The sequence below is a fragment of the Mobula hypostoma genome, chromosome 4, assembly GCF_963921235.1.
Source record: "Mobula hypostoma chromosome 4, sMobHyp1.1, whole genome shotgun sequence".
NCBI classification, from domain to species: domain Eukaryota; kingdom Metazoa; phylum Chordata; class Chondrichthyes; order Myliobatiformes; family Myliobatidae; genus Mobula; species Mobula hypostoma.
In genome coordinates, this window is record NC_086100.1 from 181,716,414 (window position 1) to 181,738,758 (window position 22,345).

The 22,345-nt window shown below is 40.0% G+C and overlaps 1 protein-coding gene across 2 annotated transcripts in view; it reads left to right on the forward strand.

Moving 5' to 3' along the window:
- The window catches only part of ctnna2 (catenin (cadherin-associated protein), alpha 2), a 1,317,235-nt gene that overhangs the window by 759,445 nt on the left and 535,445 nt on the right, over nt 1–22,345 (forward strand). For both annotated transcript variants that reach the window (XM_063047106.1, XM_063047107.1), the window contains one exon: nt 4,308–4,460. In XM_063047106.1, coding sequence (XP_062903176.1) covers nt 4,308–4,460 — 153 coding nt within the window. The remainder of the gene's footprint in view (nt 1–4,307; nt 4,461–22,345) is intronic.

Sequence of the window (22,345 nt, forward strand, 5' to 3'; positions counted from 1 at the left end):
ACCTTCCTAGAGCAAAGAGTTTAGCTGGGGTGGAGTAGGTTAGGTGTGTTCGTTAAGGTATCCTGACACAATATGTAGATAAGCCTACAAGAGGAGAGGCTATACTTGATCTGGGTTTGGGAAATGAACCTGGTAAAGTGTCAGGTCTCTCAGTGGGAGAGCTTTTTGGAGATAGTGATCATAATTCTCTCTTCTTTATCATAACATTGGGGAGGGATAGGAACAGACAAGTTAGGAAAACATTTAATTGGAGCACGGCAGTGGTCCCCAACCACCGGGCCGCGGACTGGTACTGGGCCGCAAAGCATGTGCTACCAGGCCGCGAGGAAACAATATGATTTGGCGATATGAAATGATATGAGTCAACTGCGCCTTTCCTCATTTCCTGTCACGCTTACTGTTGGAACTTGAATGCACGTGAGGTCATTACCCACGCGTCATCCATGTCAGCGCGGGAAGATCAGCTCCTCGAGCTTGCAAATGACGGTGGGCTGAAAAGTATGTTTGACATAACATCTCTGCCGGCATTCTGGATCAAAGTCAAGGCTGAATATCCTGAGGTAGCCACGAAAGTACTGAAAATATTGCTTCCATTTCCAACATCATATCTCTGCGAAGCAGGCTTTTCTGCAATGAATGCAACGAAAACTAAATTGCGGAATAGACTGGACATAAGGAATCCCCTTCAAGTATCGCTGTCTCCCATCACCCCTTGATGGGACCGTTTTGTTGCAGGGAAACAAGCCCAGGGCTCCCATTGATTCAGCGATATTGGAGTTGCAATGATTTTATATGGTCATACGGGGAAAATATGCGCTATGTGTTTAATATTAAATTTGTTAGATAAACCCTTTTAGAAACGAAATTGAGTGTATTATCCACTTATAAGGAATGTAGTTGACTTATCACCTATAGTACGGTCGTGTTTAACACCCCCCCACCCCCCACTGGTCGGACGGTCCACAAGAATATTGTCAACATTAAACCGGTTCGCGGTGCAAAAAAGGTTGGGGACCCCTGGAGTAAGGGGGAAAATGAGGCTATCAGGCAGGAACTTGGAAGCATAAATTGGGAACAGATGTTCTCAGGGAAATATATGGCAGAATGTTCAGGGGATAGTTGTGTGACGTTCTGCATAGGTATGTTCCAATGAGACAGGGAAAGGATGGTAGGGTACAGGAACCGTGGTGTACAGTCGAGAAAATTATAAGGCTTGCAGGAAGGAGCTTAAGAATGAAATTAGGAGAGCCAGAAGGGGCCATCAGAAGGCCTTGGTGAGCTGGATTAAGGAAAACTACAAGGCATTCTACAAGTATGTGAAGAGCAAGAGGATAAGATGTGAGAGAATAGGACCAATCAAGTGTGACAGTGGAAAAGTGTGTATGGAACCGGAGGAGACAGCGGAGGTACTTTATGAGTACTTTGCTTCAGTATTCACTACAGAAAAGGATTGGGACGATTGTAGGGATGACTTACAGCGGACTGAAAAGCTTGAACATATAGACATTAAAAAGAGGATGGGCTGGAGCTTTTGGAAAGCATCAAGTTGGATATGTCACCGGGACCTGTCAAGATGTACCCCAGGCTACAATGGGAGGCAAGGGAGGAGATTGCTAATCCTCTGGCAATGATCTTTGCATCATTAATGGGTATGGGAGAGGTTCCAGAGAATTGGAGGGATGCAGATTTTGTTTCCTTCTTCAAGAAAGGGAGTAGAGATAGCCCAGAAAATTATAGACCAGTGAGTCTTACTTCTGTGGTTGTTAAGTTGATGGAGAAGGTCCTGAGAGGCAGGATTTATGAACATTTGGAGAGGTATAATATGATTAGGAATAGTCAGCATGGCTTTGTGAAAGGCAGGTCATGCCTTAATAGCCTGATTGATTTTTTTGCAGATGTGACTAAACACATTGATGAAGGTAGAGCAGTAGATGTAGTGTATATGGATTTCAGCAAGGTATTTACCTCATGCAAGACTTATTGAGAAAGTAAGGAGGCATGGAATCCAAGGGGACCTTGCTTTGTGGATTCAGAATTGGCTTGCCCACTAAAGGCGAAGAGTGGTTGTAGATGGGTCATATTCTGCACAGAGGTCGATGACCAGTGGTGTGCCTCAGTGATCTATTCTGGGACTCCTACTCTTCGTGATTTTTATAAATGACCTGGATGAGGAAGGAAGTGGAGGGATGTGTTAGTAAATTTGTTGATGACACAAAGGTTGGGGATGTTGTGGATAGTGTAGAGGGCTGTTACAACAGGACATTGATATGATGCAAAACTGGGCTGAGAAGTGGCAGATGGAGTTCAAGCTAGATAAGTGTGAGGTGGTTCATTTTGGTAGGTCAAATATGATGGCAGAATATATTAATGGTAAGACTCTTGGCAGTGTGGAATATCAGAGGGATCTTGGGGTCCGAGTCCACAGGGCACTCAAAGCTGCTGCGCAGATTGACATTGTGGTTGAGAAAGCATATGGTACATTGGCCTTCATTAACCATGGGATTGAGTTTAAGAGCCAAGAGGTAACATTACAGCTTTATTGGACTCTGGTCAGACCCCATTTGGAGTACTGTGCTCAGTTCTGTCCGCCTCACTACAGGAAGGACGTGGAAACTATAGAAAAGGTGCAGAGGTGATTTACAAGGATGTTACGTGGATTGGGGAGTATGCCCTTTAAGAATAGGTTGAGTGAACTTGACCTTTTCTCCTTGCAGCGACGGAGGATGAGTGGTGACCTGATAGAGGTGTATAAGATGATGAGAGGCATTGATCGTGTGGATAGTCGGAGGCTTTTTCCCAAGGCTGAAACGGCTAGCATGAGAGGGCATAATTTTAAGGTGCTTGGAAGTAGGTACAGAGGAGATGTCAGGGGCAAGTTTTTTTACATAGAGGGTGGTGAGTGTGTGGAATGGGCTGCCAGCAACGGTGGTGGAGGCAGATATGATAGGGTTTTTTAAGAGACTCCTGGATAGGTACATGGAGCTTAGAAAAATAGAGGGCTATATGTAACCCTCTAAAATAAGTACATGTTCGGTACAGCATCATGGGCCGAAGGGCATATATTGTGCTGTAGGTTCTTTATGTTTTCTATTTTTTTTCTCTAATATCGAGAACATGAGTTGTAGAGTTCTTGAAAGTGAGTCTATAGGTTGTGAAATCCGTTCACTGTTAGGATAAATGAACTTATCCATGTTGGTTCAGTTGCCTGATGGCTAAAGGGTAATAACTGTTCCTGGACCTGGTGATGTGGGACCTCAGGGTCCAGATTCTCTTTCCCAATGGCAGCAGTGAGAACTGAGTGTGGCCACAAGTGTGGATTGTGTAGGATTTGCAAATGCTGTCCTGTGTTTGTGAGGACATGCACATCCCAAGTTAATGTGGAGCTATATTCCGAGCTACATTTTGATAACGTATATTCCTGATCTGAGAATGCTTAGGCTTGGAACTATATGACAGTTTGTATTAAGTCTGCACGCAGCTGAGGTTTAGATGGGGTGAGCAGGTGCACTGCCTACAATTCTCTGATGCCTGTAACTCACATAAGATATATTCTGCATTGGCCAGTGAATCAATGTCTACCTTTACATGGCAAAAAAAGTAATAAGTGCCTGAATCTAAAAATTCATAGCAACTTCCAACAATAAATATTCATGAGGAAAGGATAAATAGATTGTCATTGACATCAGAAGTAATTTGTTTAGCTTGGCTGAACTGATGAATACTATGGGCATAATTCACAATATGTGGCCCACCATATGAATACTTTTTTTAAAGAATTATTTCTAAAACCTGCAGTTTGAACTTTATTATAATTGAAGTTGTTGGATATGTTGTCTTGATTATTTTGATGTATTTTTCTTTATTGTTGATTTTCAATAATAATTAATAAAAAAGATTTTAAAATGAAAATAATTAAAGTTGTTTTATTTGTGGTTTTAACCATTGTTAATGTTGATGATACAGAGTGGATGGAAAATCATAAATCGCACGGAGCTCTGCTCAGGTTTCTGGTTGATCTGTGTTGTATTGAGGTTAATTAGTTTGTCTGGGTGTTCAGCAGCTGATGTGAGGGCTGCCACTGACCAAGAGGCTAAATCTTCATATTATTTCCAATGGCAGACTTCAATTTGATACAACATTTATCTTGATACTTTCACGTAATAGTACTAAGCTGAGCATTAAACATGGTTTTCATTTCATTGAGAACGAATTGTTGAATAGACAAAACTTTTATAAGCGTATGTCTTTTTCTTTTTGTAATTCATAATGTTATTAGTAATGTCATTTTCCTTTCTTTTCCTCAAAAGCTTCGCAAGGCTGTCATGGATCACATCTCTGACTCCTTTCTGGAGACAAATGTTCCTCTTTTGGTTCTGATCGAAGCAGCTAAGAGTGGCAACGAGAAGGAGGTAAAGGAATATGCACAAGTCTTCCGTGAGCACGCTAACAAGCTCGTGGAGGTGAGTCTACGCCACATTTAACATGATAAGCCTACAGTTCATGCGTTTCCTTTACCTCGGAATGTACTGTGAACTGTGAATCGAGTTAAAGGATAAGGCCATCACTCAGCTTAGCAATTTGACATATGTTCTGAAGAACCCAGAATCAATTGTCAGCTGTGTTATCATTATCTATGATGGTGGTTGATGTGCTATACTGTGTGCACCTATCAAGGTTGGATTAATATAGGATTAGGAACATCTATGATACAGCTCATTGTCAGGCAAACTTTATTCCTACATGCTGTCCAGCTAAGTTGTAAAATGGCCGAGGGTGGTATAGTTAAGATCTAAAGCTCCCTGAGGAAACTTCGGGAAAGTTCATTATTTCTCAGAAGGAGTGGAGAAATTGCGAATGATTAAAACTATTCTCAAACATAACCTTAATAATGTACTTTCTGTGTATTGGCTTTAAAGTAAAGTCTTCAATACATTACTGTCTAGTCTTAACCAAACTTAGCAGTAGTCCTTATAAATTACCAACATTTTGAGGGCAGCATTTTTTTCTGACCAAAAATCACATGTTTATTTGCACTTGTTTGGATTATCATTATTTTGCTGAATAGTTCAGTTTGTGAACCACCCACATATGCCTGAGTTCTTGAATCCATAGATCATTTGGCTCTATCTAATATCAGGGGACCATGCTAGCATAATGGATAGTGTGATGCTATTACAGGTCAGGGCATCAAAGTTTGGAGTTCAATTTCAGGGTTCTCTGTAATAAAAGTTTGTACACCCTTGTTGTGTGTGGTGGGGGGATTCGTCTGGCTACTCTGGTTTCCTCTCAGAGTCCAAAGATGTACCGCTTAGTAGGGCAATTGGTCATTATAAATTGTCCTATGTTATTTATTGAGATACAGCACGAAATAGGCCCATCGAGCTTCACCTCCCAGGAACCGTCGATTTACCCCTAGCTTAATCACAGTACAGTTTACAATGACTTATCAATCGGTAAGTCTTTGGACTGTGAGAGGAAACTGGAGCACCTGGAAGAAACTCACAGGGAGGCTGGGGCTAAATCAGTAGTTGTCTGACAGCACAGCTTGGCAGGCTGGAAGGTCCTGTTTTGAATTGTATCTCTAAAGAAATAAAAATAAAACATAGATCTAAATCTTAGCGTCTTAATCAGTTCCTTTTTAAAGGTTGCTCATGTTTGAACGTCTGTGGTGATATCTGATCAAAAATTGTCACCAACACTTCAAGCTGTCTGTATTAATGGATTTTAATTTGTCTCTTCTGTGTCAAATTAGAATCCATAAAATAGATTGTCAACTTTTAATCAAATTTGAGAATAACCTCTCATCAAATAAACATGCTGGTAAGTCAATGAAGCAAAACCATCAACTGCTTTAAAATCTACCATCTCAGAAGTCTTGTTTTGAAGCTGTTCATGGATCAGGTAGAATGAACATAATAAGCTGTATGTCCTTCATTAATTGTTCCATCACACTGTTCCACTGCATTTACCCTCCTGACGTTCAAGGTTATTGTGTGATTGTAAGGTACCAGACATACTCAAAAAGTTTGATGTTTCAGGAGATTTATTGATATTGTACTGATCATGAGACTTTAAGGTTGACTTGAGCACAGTTATTTTGGATATTCTCAAACCATCAGGAGAAATGGGAGTAGGAATCATACAATACAAATGGAAAGTACTTTGTAAGATTCAGGGTTAATGAAGATGCAGAGACATTTAGAGTTCAACTCCTGAACTGCATGAAGGATGGGAAGCAGGATGTATCTCAGGACATGGGTCAATATGAGAGTTGTATGAAAAATCGCCGAACACAGGAGTTGTGCCGGAACTATGTAGATGTGGCCGAGAAGTTTATCTGTACTCCAAAGAATTATTGCGTGGCGCACTAATGGACGTCAGGCAGTAAGCTTCAATAACCACCGAGGTAAGTGTATTTTAGTAGCAGTGACCGGAGAATCTCAGATAAAGGAAATGCCTAAGGACAAGCTAGAAGTCAAGGAAAATAAAATCAAGCTTTCAGAAATGTGAAGAGTATTGGATGCATATTTCAGACAAGGAGATTCTTAAATAGGACAGATCAGGAAAATGAATAAGGAAAGAAGATCAATGGAACACAGCTGCAGTTTTTGTGTGAGTGTGTTGATATATTAGAAAAATAAACTATTATGCAAACAGGCGGCTTCCAGAATTACCTACTGTCTGCACTTTGGGAATGGCTGACAGTTGTGGCACATAAAAAAACTTACATGGTCATCATTTCACAATAGAATTTTGCAACATAGCTCTTATCTTATGTTGTTCAACTTTTTCAATTAACCCATTGTAGAGAACTGGTATCTTGGAGGCAGAAGTCCTGTTTGTTTCTAAATATAAGGTGGTGTCATGTATATATTATACTGAGCTATGTGGAAGAGGACATGGACAGTGCCATAGGGACATATGAGCATGCATACGATGAAAAGCTGTTGGCAATGCTGCCCCTCAGACCTGCTACGTCATTAAATATGATCATGGGTGCTCTGACTGTAACTTTAACGCTGCATTTCTGTCAACCCATGACAGTATCCCGAGCTTACCAGATATCTATCTACTTTGGCCTTAAAAATATTTTGCAATATTTTGTATTAGTTCCTACCAGCAGCTTACAAAAAGATGTTAAAAAAAAGACAAGCAAGGACAAATCTAGGTTTGTTAGAGGAAGAGACTGAGAATTTATGAAGGGAAATAAACACCAACTTTGAACAACACACACAAAATGCTTGAGGAACTCAACAGGCCAGGCAGCATCTATGGAAAAAAGTACAGTCGATGTTTCGGGCTGAAACCCTTCATGAGGGTTAGAGAAAAAAAAGATGAGGAGTCACAGTAAGAAGGTGGAGGGAGAGAAGGAAGAAACACAAGGTGATAGGTGAAACCGAGAGGAGGAGGGCTAGAAAAGGGGAAATCTGATAGGAGAGGACGGAAGGCCATGAAAAGAAGCAGGAGCGTTTGAGGGAGGTGCTGGGCAAGCAAGAAGATAAGGTGAGAGAGGAAAAAGGGAATATGGAATGGTGAAGTGGGGGTGGCATTACTGGAAGTTCGAGAAATCGATGTTCATGCCATCAGGTTGGAGGCTACCCGGGGGAATACAAGGTATTGCTTCTCCAACCTGAGTGTGGCCTCATTACCTCAATAGAGGAGACTATGGGCTGATGTGTCGGAATGGGAATGGGAAATGGAATTAAACTGGGTAGCTGTCTCCATGGAAGATAATGCCAAAGTCTATCCAGATATACCAGGATGTAATGAGAAAATGGACAGATTGAATTTAGGATTTTTGCAAAAGTTGCACTGGAGAAATTAGTGAGATTAAAAGAAGATAAATTCCAATAAGTTGATGATGTACATCCCACAGTTTCACAAAAGGTTGCTATGGTGATGAAGCACACTCTCGTTATCATCTTTAAAAGTTTACGGATAATGGAATTGGAGGGCAGCAAATATGACGCCACTATTTAAAATGGAGAAATAAACCATGGAACTATCGACCGATTGGTCTAATGTCTCCAGCAAGAAAAATGCAATATAGGACTTATAATATAATGAAGGATGTAATAACAGAACACCTTGAAAAGAAAAAAGGGATTGAACAGAGTCACTATGGATTTATGAAAAAGAATTGAATTGTCTCTATTACTTGCATCCTTCATACACATGAGGAGTAAAAATCTTTGTTACGTCTCTATCTAAATGTGCAATATGCAATTTATAATAATTTATAATAAATAGTATGTACATCAGGACAGTCAATATACCATAGGGATACAGTTGTGTCAGTATGAATTAATCAGTCTGATGACCTGGTGGAAGAAGCTGTCCCAGAGTCTGCTGGTCCTGGCTTTAATGCTGCGGTACCATTTCCTGGATGGTAGCAGCTGGAACAATTTGTGGTTGGGGTGACTCGGGTCCCCAGTGATCCTTTTTACACACCTGTCTTTGTAAATGTCCTGAATACTGGGAAGTTCACACCTACAGATGTGCTGAGCTGTCCGCACCACTTTCTGCAGAGTCCTGCGACTGAGGGAAGTACAGTTCCCATACAGTAATGCAGCCAATATACACGTTCTCAATTGTGCCCCTGTAGAAAGTTCTTAGGATTTCGGGACCCATACCAAACTTCTTCAACCATCTGAGGTGATAGAGGCGCTGTTGTGCCTTTTTCACCACAGAGCCGGTATGTACAGACCACAAAAGATCCTTAGTGATGCTTATGCCAAGGAACTTAAAGCTGTTCATCCTCTCAACCCCAGACCCATTGATGACTATAAGGGTCAGCCTGTCTCCATTCCTCCTGTGGTCCACAACCAGCTCTTTGTTTTAGCAACATTGAGGGAGAGGCTGTTTTCTTGACACCGCTGTGTCAGGGTGATGACTTCTTCTCTGTAGGCTGCCTCATTATTATTTGAGATTAGGCTAATCAGTGAATGTCAGCAAATTTAATTGGCAGTTTGGAGCTGTGGGTGGCGACACAGTCATGGGTACCCAGAGAGTAAAGTAGGGAACTTCGTACACAGCCCTGAGTTATCATGTTTAATTGTTCTGCTGGAGTTCTTGGAGGATGGGACTCATAAGGGAGATCTAGTGGGGTTGTGGCTTTTGGATTTGGAGAACACTGAGTAAAGTCCCACACAGAGATTGGTCAACAAGGTTCTTCTGAACAAATTGTTCCGACTACATACTGTATACAAATTCTCAGTGGTCTTGTGGGAATTAAGCTTTTTGGTAAGCGTGAAGAATTTGTAGGAAGGACTAGACACAGAATTTTTATGTGACGCCATAAGACCGTAAGGTCTTTCAAAGAAACCAATTGTATTTGTGTTTCAATTGGAAAGGCCTTTGATCTTGTAACAATGTATGGTGTCTTTAATAATCTATGAATATAACATCAATTTATCATGACATTTCCGTAATTTTTACCCTCAATCCAATTTAAGTTCCTTCCTTGAATGATATCTGAAGCCACCTGTAACAACAATTTTTTAGCATTGGGGATTTCTGCGAGCATTGCTCACTTTTCGAGTCATGCTTTGCCGTCACCAGCAGCAAGCACTGACATGTCGCTACGTGACCTTTAATCCATTGGGATTAACCTGAAAATTGAAAGTAATAAGAACACTGGATGAAAGACACAATTGAAGGATGAATACTTTTATTTCTCATTACACAAGAATTATGATTAACTTTTTGTGTACTAAAAGAATTAAACTTCTGTTGGATTCACTGGTCCAATTATTTAATACATTTAACTTTTTCTTACAAATTAATAATAAAGTACACTAGCATTGCTCAGAAAGAATATACAGTCCTGTGCAAAAGTCTTAGGCATATATATATGTATACAGTGCTATGCAAAAGTTTGGGCACCCCGGTCAAAATTTCTGTTACTCTGAATAGCTAAGCAAATAAAAGATGAACTGATTTCCAAAAGGCATAAAGTTAAAGATGACATATTTCTTTAATATTTTAAGCAGAAAACTTTTTTTATTTCCATCTTTTACAGTTTTAAAATAACTCACTGTGGCCAAAAAGTTCTATTCAGAAGGTTCAAAGGAACATCTAAACAAGCCTGATGTATTTTGGAAACAAGTCCTGTGGACTGATGAAGTTAAAATAGAACTTTTTGGCTGCAATGAGGAAAGGTATGTTTGGAGAAAACAGGGTGCAGAATTCCATGAAAAGAACTCCTCTCCAACTATTAAGCACGGGGGTAGATTGATCATGCTTTGGGCTTGTGTTGCAGCTAGTGGCATGGGGAACATTTACTGGTGGAGGGAAGAATGAATTCAATTAAATACCAGCAAATTTTGGAAGCAAACATCGCACCATCTGTAAAAAAGCTGAATATGAAAAGAGGATGGCTTCTACAACAAGGTAATAAACCTAAACACACCTCAAAATCCACAATGGACTACCTCAAGAGGCGCAAGCTGAAGGTTTTGTCATGGCCCTCACAGTCCCCTGACCTAAACATCATTGAGAATCTGTGGATAGACCTCAAAAGAGCAGTGCATGCAAGACGGCCCAAGAATCTCACAGAACTAGAAGCCTTTTGGAAGGAAGAATGGGCGAAAATCCCCCAAAGAAGAATTGAAGGACTCTTAGCTGGCTACAAAAAATGTTTACAAGCTGTGATACTTGCCAAAGGGGCAAGTACTAAGTACTGCCATGCAGGGTGCCCAAACTTTTGCTTCGGGCCCTTTTCCTTTTTTTGTTATTTTGAAACTGTAAAGGATGGAAATAAAAAAAGTTTCTTGCTTAAAATATTAAAGAAATGTGTCATCTTTAACTTTATGCCTTTTGGAAATCAGTTCATCTTTTACTCACTTAGCTATTTACAGTAATAGAAATTTTGATCGGGGTGCCCAAACTTTTGCATGCCACTGTATATGTATATATAGCTAAGGTGTCTAAGTCTTTTGCACAGTACTGCAGTCATTTCCTGTATAGCACAGTACTGTTACCACTAAAAAAAACTAATTTCATGACATATGTGAGAGGTGATAAAACTGATCCTGACATGGGTCTCTATTGTGGAATGAGAGTGGGAAGGGGGCAGGGAGAGGGGAATCATAGCTGGGAAAAGGGGAAGGGAGAGGGGAGGGAGTGGGAAATAACAGACAGACATTTTGTAGTGATCAATAAACCACTTACCTAGAATCAAATGACCTTGCCTGGTGACTCAGAGCTTGGTGGGTCTGTGCCTGTGTCACCCCTTGCCCCAGCACTCCTTTTCTGCCACTTGTGACTCTCACCCTTGTCATCCTTTGTTCCTGCCATATTTACAAACTCACTCTCTGTTCCATGTTAACAAATACAGTACTGTGCAAAACCTTTAGGCATGCAATCTTTATAATTTTGCGCCTAAGACCTTTGCACACTGCTGTTTTTCTATTTTATTAGCTGTATTTCCTGCATGGACAGAAGGCATGTTTCTGTTGAAACAGTAATAAAAATAATGTAACATTACCCTTTAATTAGAGTGTAGTTGGAAAGGCTTCATGATATAGAGTTGTATAGTTAAACTGCTCCTTTGTGTAATTTAGGAAATATTTCTAGATTTTTTTTATTGTAATGTTGAATTTTTATAGCATTATTCTCACACAAGACTCAGAAATGGGCCTGTGTTATATGGCTAAAATTCAACAGAAGATTATTATGTTTTCTACAAATTGGTCCTTTGGTCCTCAACTCCCCCAGTAAAGGAAGTATACTCTCCACATCCACTCTACCTCGGCTTTTCAATACTCGATACGTTTCAGTGAGATTCTTTCTCATTCTTCTAAACTCCATTGAGTACAGGCCCAGAGCTGTTGTGAATGTGATGAAGTTTAACTTAATTGTGGTATTGAAGGGAACTGTGTAATAGTAACACACATAAAAGTTGCTGGTGAACGCAGAAGGTCAGGCAGCATCACTAGGAAGAGGTACAGTCGACGTTTCGGGCCGAGACCCTTCGTCAGGACTAACTGAAAGAAAAGCTAGTAAGAGATTTGAAAGTGGGAGGGGGAGGGGGAGGGGGAGATCCGAAATGATAGGAGAAGACAGGAGGGGGAGGGATGGAGCCAAGATCTGGACAGGTGATTGGCAAAAGGGATATGAGAGGATCATGGGAGAGGAGGCCTAGGGAGAAAGAAAAGGGGGAGGGGGTGAAAAAACAGAGGATGGGCAAGGGGTATAGTGAGGGGGACAGAGGAAGAAAAAGGAGAGAGAGAAAAAGAATGTGTGTATTAAATAAATGACGGATGGGGTACGAGGGGGAGTGGGGCATTAGCGGAAGTTTGAGAAGTCAATGATTGACTTTTGGAATTATTAACTATTCCACCTGATGGACTGGTAAAGATATGATTACTGAATTTAAAAGGAGTTGAATGTGGAGATAAGGAGGCTGAAAGATGTTCAAAATTCAAAGTAAATTTATTATTGAAGTATGTATATGTCACTATATACTGATCTGAGATTCATTTTTTGTGCGCATTCACAGTGGATGCAAAGAAACACAGTAGCGTCAATGAAAAACTACACACAAACAACCAATATGCAAAGAAGAAAAACTGTACAAATACAGAAAATAAATAAGTAATAGATAGATAATATTGAGAATATGAGTTGTAAAGTCCATGAAAATGATTTGAAAAATGGATTAGAGACCAGTATCTATTGGACAATAAAAGTTGTTTTGGCTGCTTCAGTGATTGTTCACACTAAGTCTGGATGAGGTAAGCAGGAATCATTGATAGGCAATCTTCGCCAATCCCCTTCTTATGTAAAAACAGAGGTATGCTCTTCTAACATCTAAGTGATGTATACTTTGTAAACTCAACAACTTTCTGTTCGTCTCATTGTGGGAAGTTTCAATTGGTTTAATATCTTCTGTTGGCAGGAAAATCATGTTCCACAGTAGGTACGCTCACGTAATGTTGATCTTACCAGACCAGTGATCCAGAGCAGAAGTCAAATCCCATCAGGACAATTTCTGAGCTTGTAATCAGTTTAAAGGGAGATAAATAATAAATCTGAAATAAAAAGCCTGTAACAGTAAAAGTGATCATGAAATTAATGCAAAATGTTGATTCTGTAATGTCTTTAAAGGGAAAAATATTGTCCTCACACAACCAATGAATATATGAATCTTAATATAACTTTATGTCAAACTACTTGAGAAAAACAGTTGTGTGAGAGAAATGCATTCCACTCAGCTGTACACCAGACATAAAACAGAATGCAGAGCAGTACAGCTCAGGAAAAGGCTCTTCAGCCTATCGTCTCTGCTGACAATAATACCTATCCATCTAATCTTTCTGCTTTTACAAGGTCACTAACATTACCAGAAGAGGTAGTGGACGGAGTGACAATTACAATAATTAAGGGACATTTAGACGGGTGTTTGAGCAGGAAAGGTATTGAGAGATTTTGGCTAATTGCAGGAAAATAGCATTAGTGTAGATAGGGATCTTAGTTGTCGTGGACAAGATTGGCAGAAGGAATCATTTGGAATCATTTTTATATCACAGGCGTATGTCATGAAATTTGATAACAGCAGCAGCAGTACATGATAAATATAGAAAAAATAAATTAATTACAATAAGTATATGTATGTCAAACAGTTAAATTAAAAATGGTGCAAAAAACAGAAATAATAAAAATAAGTGAGGTAGTGTTTATGGATTCAATGTCTATTTAGAAATCAGATGGCAGAAAGGTAGAAGCTTTTCCACAATTACTGAGTGCATGCCTTCAGGCTTCTCTGCCTCCTTCCTGATGGTAGCAATGAGCAGAGGCCATGTCCTGGGTAATGTTATTGGTTGGCATCTATCTGTCTCGAAGGACAATGGGTGATGAAGATCATCATCACAAGCCTGGGTAGAAAGTGTGGAGGTCCTGAAATGCCCAGTCGTCAAAATCCCCCTCTTGGCCTCAGCATTGTAGTCCAAAGGAAAGCTTTATGAAGCAATACGTTTGGCACCAGCTTGGCTACAGGAGCTGCCGGAAGGGTGTTCAATGAGATCCAACCGCCTTAGGGGCTCCACTCTGGATTTGCTGTCTTGGTTTATTCCCGTAGCCTTCAGCTCTCCAGAGGCTGTCCTCAAGGCAGAGGGGCTATTTACCTGTACCTCGGGATCTAGTTCACAAGCACTAGGGCATGTCCACACACCAGTGCGCCTGCATTCTATGTGTGCAGGAGCCACACCTCCTCCCTGACCTATGCAATGGGGGTCCTTCACTGTGGAGGACACTAGCAGTGTGCCTGATGTAGTGTGTGAAGGAAGAGTAGTGGGTGTAGTTACTAATACAAGAGAGAAGATGCTCAAAAAGCTGAAAGACTTAAAGGTATATAAGTCACCAGACCAGATGAATGGCATCCTAGGGTTCTGAAAGAGGTAACGTTCGAGATTGTGGTGGCATTAGAAATGATTTTTCAGAAATCATTAGACTCTGGCATGGTGCCAAAGGACTGCAAAACTGCAAATGTCACTCCACTCTTTAAGAAAGAAGGAAGGCAGCAGAAAGGAAATTGTAGACCAATTAACCTGACCTCGGTGGTTGGGAAGGTGTATTGTTAATTGTTAAGTGATGGAGTACTTTCAAAAGACCTTTGACAAGGTGACACACACGAGGCTGCTTACCAACTTAAAAGCCCATGGTATTGCAGGAAACTTACTAACATAGTTAGAGCGTTGGCTGATTAGTAGGAGACCACGAGTGGGAATAAAAGGATCCTTTTCTGGTTGGCTGCCAGTGACTAGTGATGTTCCGCAGGGCTCGGTGTTGGGACCACTTCTTTTTAAGTTGTATATAAATGAGTTGGATGATGGAATAGATGGTTTTGTTGCCAAGTTTACAGATGATATGAAGATTGTTGGAGGGGCAGGTAGTGTTGAGGAAACACGTAGGATGCAGAAGGACTTAGACAGATTAGGAGAATGGGCAAGAAAGTGGCAAATGATTGGAAAATGTATGCTCATGCACCCTGGTAGTAGAAATAAATGTGCAGAATATTTTCTAAATGGGGAGAAAATCCAGGAATCTGAGATGTAAGATTGTGCAGAACACCCTAAAGGTTAACTTGCAGGTTGAGTAGGTGGTGAGGAAGGCAAATGCCATGTTAGCATTCATTTCAAGTGGTCTAGAATACAGGAGCAAGGATGTGATGCTGAGGCTTTTTAAGGCACTTGTGAGGCCTCACCTTGAGTATTTTATTCAGTTTTGGGCCCCTCATTTTAGAAAAGATGTGTTAGCATTGGAAAGGGTCCAGAGGAGGTTCGCAAGGATGATTCCAGGAATGAAAGGGTTATCATATGAGAAACATTTGATGGTTCTGGGTCTGTACTCACTGGAATTCAAAAGGATGAGGGGGGACCTCATTGAAACCTTTCATATGTTGAAAGGCCTAGACAGAGTAGATGTAGAAAGGATGTTTCCATGGTCAGAGAGTCTAGGACAAAGGGGCACACCCTCAGGATGGGGGGGGTCGCCCTTTCAAAATAGAGATGCAGAGAAATTTCTTTCACCAAAGGGTGGTGAATTTGTGGAGTTCGTTGCCACATGCAGCTGTGGAGGCCAGGTTGTTGGGTGTATTTAAGGCAGAGATTGATGGGTTCTTGATTGGACATGGCATCAAAGGTTACAGAGAGAAAGCCAGGAACTGGGGTTGAGGAGGAGAAAAAAAAAGGATCAACCATGATTGAATGGTGGAGCAGACTCGATTGGCCTGATGGCCTAATTCTGCTCCTATGTCTTATGATCTTATGGTCTTAATAATGGATGACTCTTTTCTGAGGCTAGTGTCCATGATGGAGCTGACTAATTTTGTAACTTTGTGGATCTTCGTTTGGCCCTGTTCTTTTAATCTATTTCCACACTTCCGAAGTCTATGAATCTCAGACCTTGGTCCTTGCTTATTTGTGTGTTTGACTAAATGCCTCTGGACTCTTGCATCACATCTTCTATATAACCCATTTTTTATCTGCTTCTACTTCATATATTGAATTTTCATGCTGAAATATCTTGCAGCAAATTAGGATATTTTATTTTATAAAGGACATCTAAGTTTATCTATATCAGAGATATAAACAAAAAGTAAAATATATTTGTATTAATTTTTGAAGTTTACTATATTGATGATGGCAGTCTGGTGGATATTGGTTTTGTGGACTTTAAGACATCCTGAATGGTAGGCTAGTCACAAAGATGGGATCCAAGGCAAACTGGAAAATTGGATCCAAAATTGACTTGGTAACAGATGGCAGAGCATGGTGGTGGATACTTGTTCTTATGATTACAATTCTATGATTAATGATGGATCTATATTGGGATCCTTGGGTTTGTGGTATATATAAATGAGTCGAATATGAATGCAGGGGTTATGTTTAGAAAGTTTGCAGAGGACAGAAAAACTTACAATTGTAGATATGAAGGAGCATTACCTAAGGTTGATACATGATATTAATTAGCTAGAAAGATGGGTGGAGCAATGGCAGATAAAGTTTAATCCTAATAAGTATGCAGTAATGCATTTTGAAATGTATTATTTGGGTGGGGCATTCACAGTAATTGTTTGGGCCTTAGAGAGTGTTGATAAAGCTGGAGACCTTGGGTACACAAATTCCAGCTTATGGCAGAATGAGGATCAGAATCAAGGTTATTATCACCAACATATGTCATGAAACTTGTTGTCTTGTGGCATCAGTTTTGGTAGCAGAATGGGTAGATAGTCAATTTCAGACTGGTAGAAGAACTCTATTGGAAGCTTGCCTCTTCAGTCATGATATACAAGAGCCAAGATGTCTAGTTACAACTTTACAAAACATTGATGAGGCCACATTTGGAATATCACGTGCAATTCTGGTCATCACACCAGACGAGGGATGTGGTTCCACTGGAGACAGTCTTGAGCAGATCCACTAGGATGTTGGATGGATTGGGTCATTTCAACTATAAAAAGAGATTTGATTGCTTGAAACACACATCAAAGTTGCTGGTGAAGGCAGCAGGCCAGGCAGCATCTCTAGGGAGAGATACAGTCGACGATTTGGGCCAAGACCCTTCGTTAGTCCTGACGAAGGGTCTCGGCCCGAAACGTCGACTGTACCTCTTCCTAGAGATGCTGCCTGGCCTGCTGCCTTCACCAGCAACTTTGTTGTGTGTTGCTTGAATTTCCAGCATCTGCAGAATTCCTCGTGTTTGATTGCTTGGGTTTGTTTTCCTTGGAAATTTGCAGGCTGATTGGTACCCAACAGAGGTCCCAAAATTATGAAGGGATAGATAGAGTACATAGTAAAAACCCTTTTCCTATGGTGGTGGAGTCTCTCATAAAAAAAAATATGAGTAGAAGATGAAGGGAATCTGATGAAAATTAAGGAACAATTAACAAAATGATGCAGGAATGCCAGTACAAACTGAGTTCTTAAAATTCAATCATAGAAACATTTGATTCCACTGACACAAATCTCACAAATCAAAATTATAACTACTGATGTCAAGGTCAACTCCCCTCTGTCTAAGCAATAAAATTGCCTATTATTTTCACTTGCCTATTCATTTTATTAAGCATAAGAAGTAAACAGCAGAAGGCCATATGCCATTTTCATTCTTTTCTGACATTCATAGCTGACCTCTATTTTGTTCGTCCTCTTCCTTGATCCTGATATCCCTTCCTTTTTAAGTATCTGTCAGCCTCTATCTTCAGTATATTTAATGGCTAGTTGTGGACATTACTTATTTCTTAAAGGACCTCAAGATCTCTAACACACACTTATAGCCTAGCCCTAATTGTCCTTGAGATGATTTGAGGATTAGTGTTCTTGAACAGTTGCCATCCTTCTCTTGTAGGTACTCTCATTGTGCTATAGGAAATGGATTTCATTCCCTCTGCCATCATCTATTTGAACAGTTCCTGAATCTGTGAAAACTCTCTCATTATGTTGCACCCTTTTGCTCTATTTATTTATTTTTCATATACCTTCATTGTAGTTGGTAGTAATCTTTATATATTGCACTACACTGTTGCCACAGAACAGCAAATTTCATGGCAAATGTCATGTGTCTCAATTTCACTTGCCTCATTATTGAAATGTTCCCACAGCCTATGGACTTACTTTCAAGGACTCTTCATCTCATGTTCTCACTATTTATTGCTTATTTATTATTACTATTATTTCTTTCATTTTGTATTTGCACAAGTTGTTTCTTTTGCACACTGGTTAAACATCCAGACTGTGTGATCTTTCATTGATTCTATTATGGCTATTATTCTATTATGAATTTATTGAGTATGCCCACAAAAAATGAATCTCAGGGTTGTATATTGTGACATATATGTATTTCGATAATAAATTTACTTTGAAATTTGAACTTTGATAATAAACCTGATTCTGATTTAGGCTCAACAATATGAAATTAAGGTGGCATAGGACTTAACGTGGTTGTATTTGCCATGCACCTCCTGCCCTTGTTTTATATGGTTGTAGATATTAGAGGTTTGAGAATTGCAGCCGGAAAGACTTGGGTTAATGCATTCTGTAGATAGTACGCACAGCAGCCATTGTGTCCCAGTGATGGAGACAAACATAAAGGTACCATTCAGTGCTTTCAAACATTGAAGAAGACAGCAGTCTGCTTTGCAGGTCTTTTTCACCATGTGCTTTTGAGAGCAAACCATTGTCATCTACCCTCTGGTGGGATTTGAACAAATGAATCCTAAAAGCTTTTAAAGTATTTTAAAATGGCTATCAGGAAATTACATTGGGAATATTTAGTATGCATGACATACAGCCACATAGTCTACAACTGTACCAGATGATGTTGAGTTCATCAGTCTCATTGCACCTAAACCCATCCAGGCTTACATTGTGTTTCTGACTTAATACTGACTGGAAATAAACTATTCAACCTGATTGATCTTCTATACCAGTCATTGTGCTTGAATCAGCATCCCCTTATCCCATTTCATTAAAGCTGAGCAACACAACCTGCTTGTGTTTCTAATTCACAATATACCTTTGTAATTTGTCTGAATGGTAATTATATCATGGTAACTTACCATCTGGGATGGACTGGCTACTGCATAGGATCAAAGAAATACTCTTAAATAAACTGCAGTGAGTTTTCAAATTAGTCAGCTCCATCATAGGCACTAGCCTCTGTGATATCCAGGACACCTTCGATAAGCAGTGCCTCAGAAAGCTGGCATCCATCATTAAGGATCTCCACCACCCAGGGCATGCCTTCTTCTCATTGCTGCCATCAGGCAGGAGGTACAGAAGCCTGAAGGCACACAGTCAACGATTCAGGCACAGCTTCTTCCCCTCTGCCATCCAATTTCTGAATGGACATTGAACCCATCACTATATTTTTATTTCCTATTTTAGCACCACCTGGAGGCACAGGGCTCAGAAAAAGCAACTCAACAGATGTTTAACATCATAAATCAGCGAGTTGTTTTGTTATGTTCCCCCTTTTGCAGTGAAACAGGGACACCTCTTTTTCCCTTATTAGGGAGAGAGAGAGCCTGTGGTATGTTCAACACCAGGTGAGCAAGTAGTCTTTGGGGTATTGCTTTGTCTTTATTGATGCTTTGCTGCATGCTTGAGTGCTTGGTAGGGGGGTGCTGATGCTTTTTTGCTGTTAGGGAGTTGTTGCGTTGCTGCTGTTTGTGCATGGGAGGGCGTAGCTGGGGGGGAGGGTTTTGGGGTTTCTAACATTTGACTGTTATTCATTCTTTGGGCCATTCCTCTGTTTAGTGGATGTTTGCGACGAAAAAGAATTTCAAGATGTATATTGTGTACATTTCTCTGACATTATATGTACCTATTGAACCTATTGAACCTATTTAATTTAACTATTATACATATACTGTATATATTTACTGTAATTTTCAGTTTTCTTTTTCTCTCTATTTTCATGTATTGCATTGTACTGCTGCACCAAAGTAAACAAATTTCACAGCGTATGCCAGTGATATTAAACCTGATTCTGATTCTGAAATAAACTTCCGGTTATATCTGTTTTTCAATATCAGAATAAACAGCACTTGATATTATGGTACCATGATTACTCGAGCCATATATGATGTTCTTGTATTGGTAGGTCCTCAAATGGCTGTAGAGTCCGATGCACAATCCACACCTTCTGGTGCAGGGTACCCAAGGGTAAGTGGTGGCTGTAGTTAGTAGTTGGGTCTTTTGGTCAGGCATTCTATCTTTCTACGGCTGCCGCCTATTCTCTTTGACACTGTGGGGGTCGCTCTCATGTAATGTAGCTCCCGCTTGAACAGATTTAGCACTTGAGATTAATTGCTGTGAAAACAAGATGCATTAGTTCAGATTCACTAGTTACTTGAATGCAAAAGTGTTGTCCAGTTTATTCACAACCTTTGTAAACAGGTACGAAACAGAAAGAATTAATCCTGTCACATTGGATTAAAGAGATTGATTTTTTCTTATGGAAACATCTAGTTTTCTCTATGTGTCTGTTTAATACAGTATACTGTAACGTTGACTGATACTGTTATTACATCTCTGTGCTGGATGCAAGAGGGTTGCCTGCCACTCTGAGTTGCTCAACGAGGCTGTGGTTGGTGCTGTGGAAAGATAGTGTTATACTGGAATGTGCAGCTTTAACACTTACGTTCTAAATTTAACTCTTAATGAGGTTGTATGCTGGGAACTTGATATCTAGTGCTGAAAATGAAACACGAGCAAATAGGTTTTTCACTCCAAATCTTTATAAGCTCAGTTGTCTGTTGTGCTCCAGAGAGGAAGGAAAATGTTTCCCCAAAGAGAATGTATTGAGTGCTTTAATAAATTAGAGTTGATGGAATTGATCCGTGCAGAAAAGCACTAGCTTTCTGAACCTTGTGATCTTTCTTCATTCATGACGTTCTTTGCAGTCTGTTGGAAGTACACCACATGGAAAGTGTAAGGGAAGTTCCAATCGCAGTACCTGTTAGCACTACTCACAAATGGTGTTGGACAAATGAAAAAGCTAATGGAGTGGGGAAAGCTCAAAGAACATCTCCAGTCCCAACAAAAGGTAGGCAAGACATGAAAATAGTGAAGGATTTGCAGCCACAAAAATAAAGATTGGAGGACCTAACTGAACATCCCAACTAAACCATCCCAAGATGCCAATTTACACTAAAGCTGGTTCTTCAGACAACTTGTACAGGAAATTGTGAGGGCACAGCTGGAGTACTGTAAACAGATTTGATCCCTTTATCTGATAAGGATATAGTAGCATTGAAAGCAGAAGAGATTCAACAGGATGAGGACTGTGCTATTACAAGAGTAAAACATGTTGGGTATGTAGCATAGAAGAATATATTGAAACACAAAATCCTACAGAGGCTTGGTAGGGCAGATTCTGAATAGTGCAAGGATCTCAAATAATGATACATAGTTTCAAAGTATAAAGCTCAAAGTACATTTATTATCAAAATACGGATATGTTATATACAACCCTGAATGTATTTTCTTGTGGGCATACTCAGTAAATCCATAATAGCATAATAACTGTAATAGAATCAATGAGAGACCACACCTTCCGGGCATTCAACTAGTGAGCAAATAAAAAAGAAAGAAAGAATGATAAATAAATAGGCAATTAATAGTGAGAACATGAGATGAAGAGTCCTTGTGAGTCATAGGTTATGGGAACGTTTCAATGATGAAGTGTGGTTGAGTAAAGTTATCCCCTTTGGTTCAAGAACCTGATGGTTGAGGACTGGAAATTTAAAACTAAGGGCAGTCCCTGGAATTGTCTGCCCCAGGGAGGATGAAGACCAGTTCATTATAAATATTTAAGGAGGAGGTAGACAAATTTTTGAAACACTGAGAATGAGGACATTGGGGATCAAAGGTACAGAGGAGGAGTTAAGTCCTGGGTTCGGTCAGCCATGAGAGTATAGAGTGGCAGGGTAGGTTTGAGGGCCAAGTAACCTACTCATGCTCCTACTTTCTTGTATTCAGATGTTCTTGATGCATTTCTATTATTTCAAAAAATTATGATGAAAGTGGTGCATAAAGTACAATACATCATTCTGGCTGTAGTACTGAACACTTGCATTCCAGACCAAGCTGTGCAACAACCAGCCAAGTTATTCCTGTAATATTGACACCTACATGATATACGGTAATGTATGATGCAATCTCTAAAGATGTTGCAGTCTTAACATCAAGGTAGTATTTAACCTGTAGTGCCACCAAGGAGTCCAAATAAAACTGAAGTCATTGAGCATCATTGATGGGGTCATAATTCACATGAAGGAGGTTAGTTGTGGATGTTGCAGATCATTTGTCTCAGCTCCTAGTTGCCACAACAGGGTTCT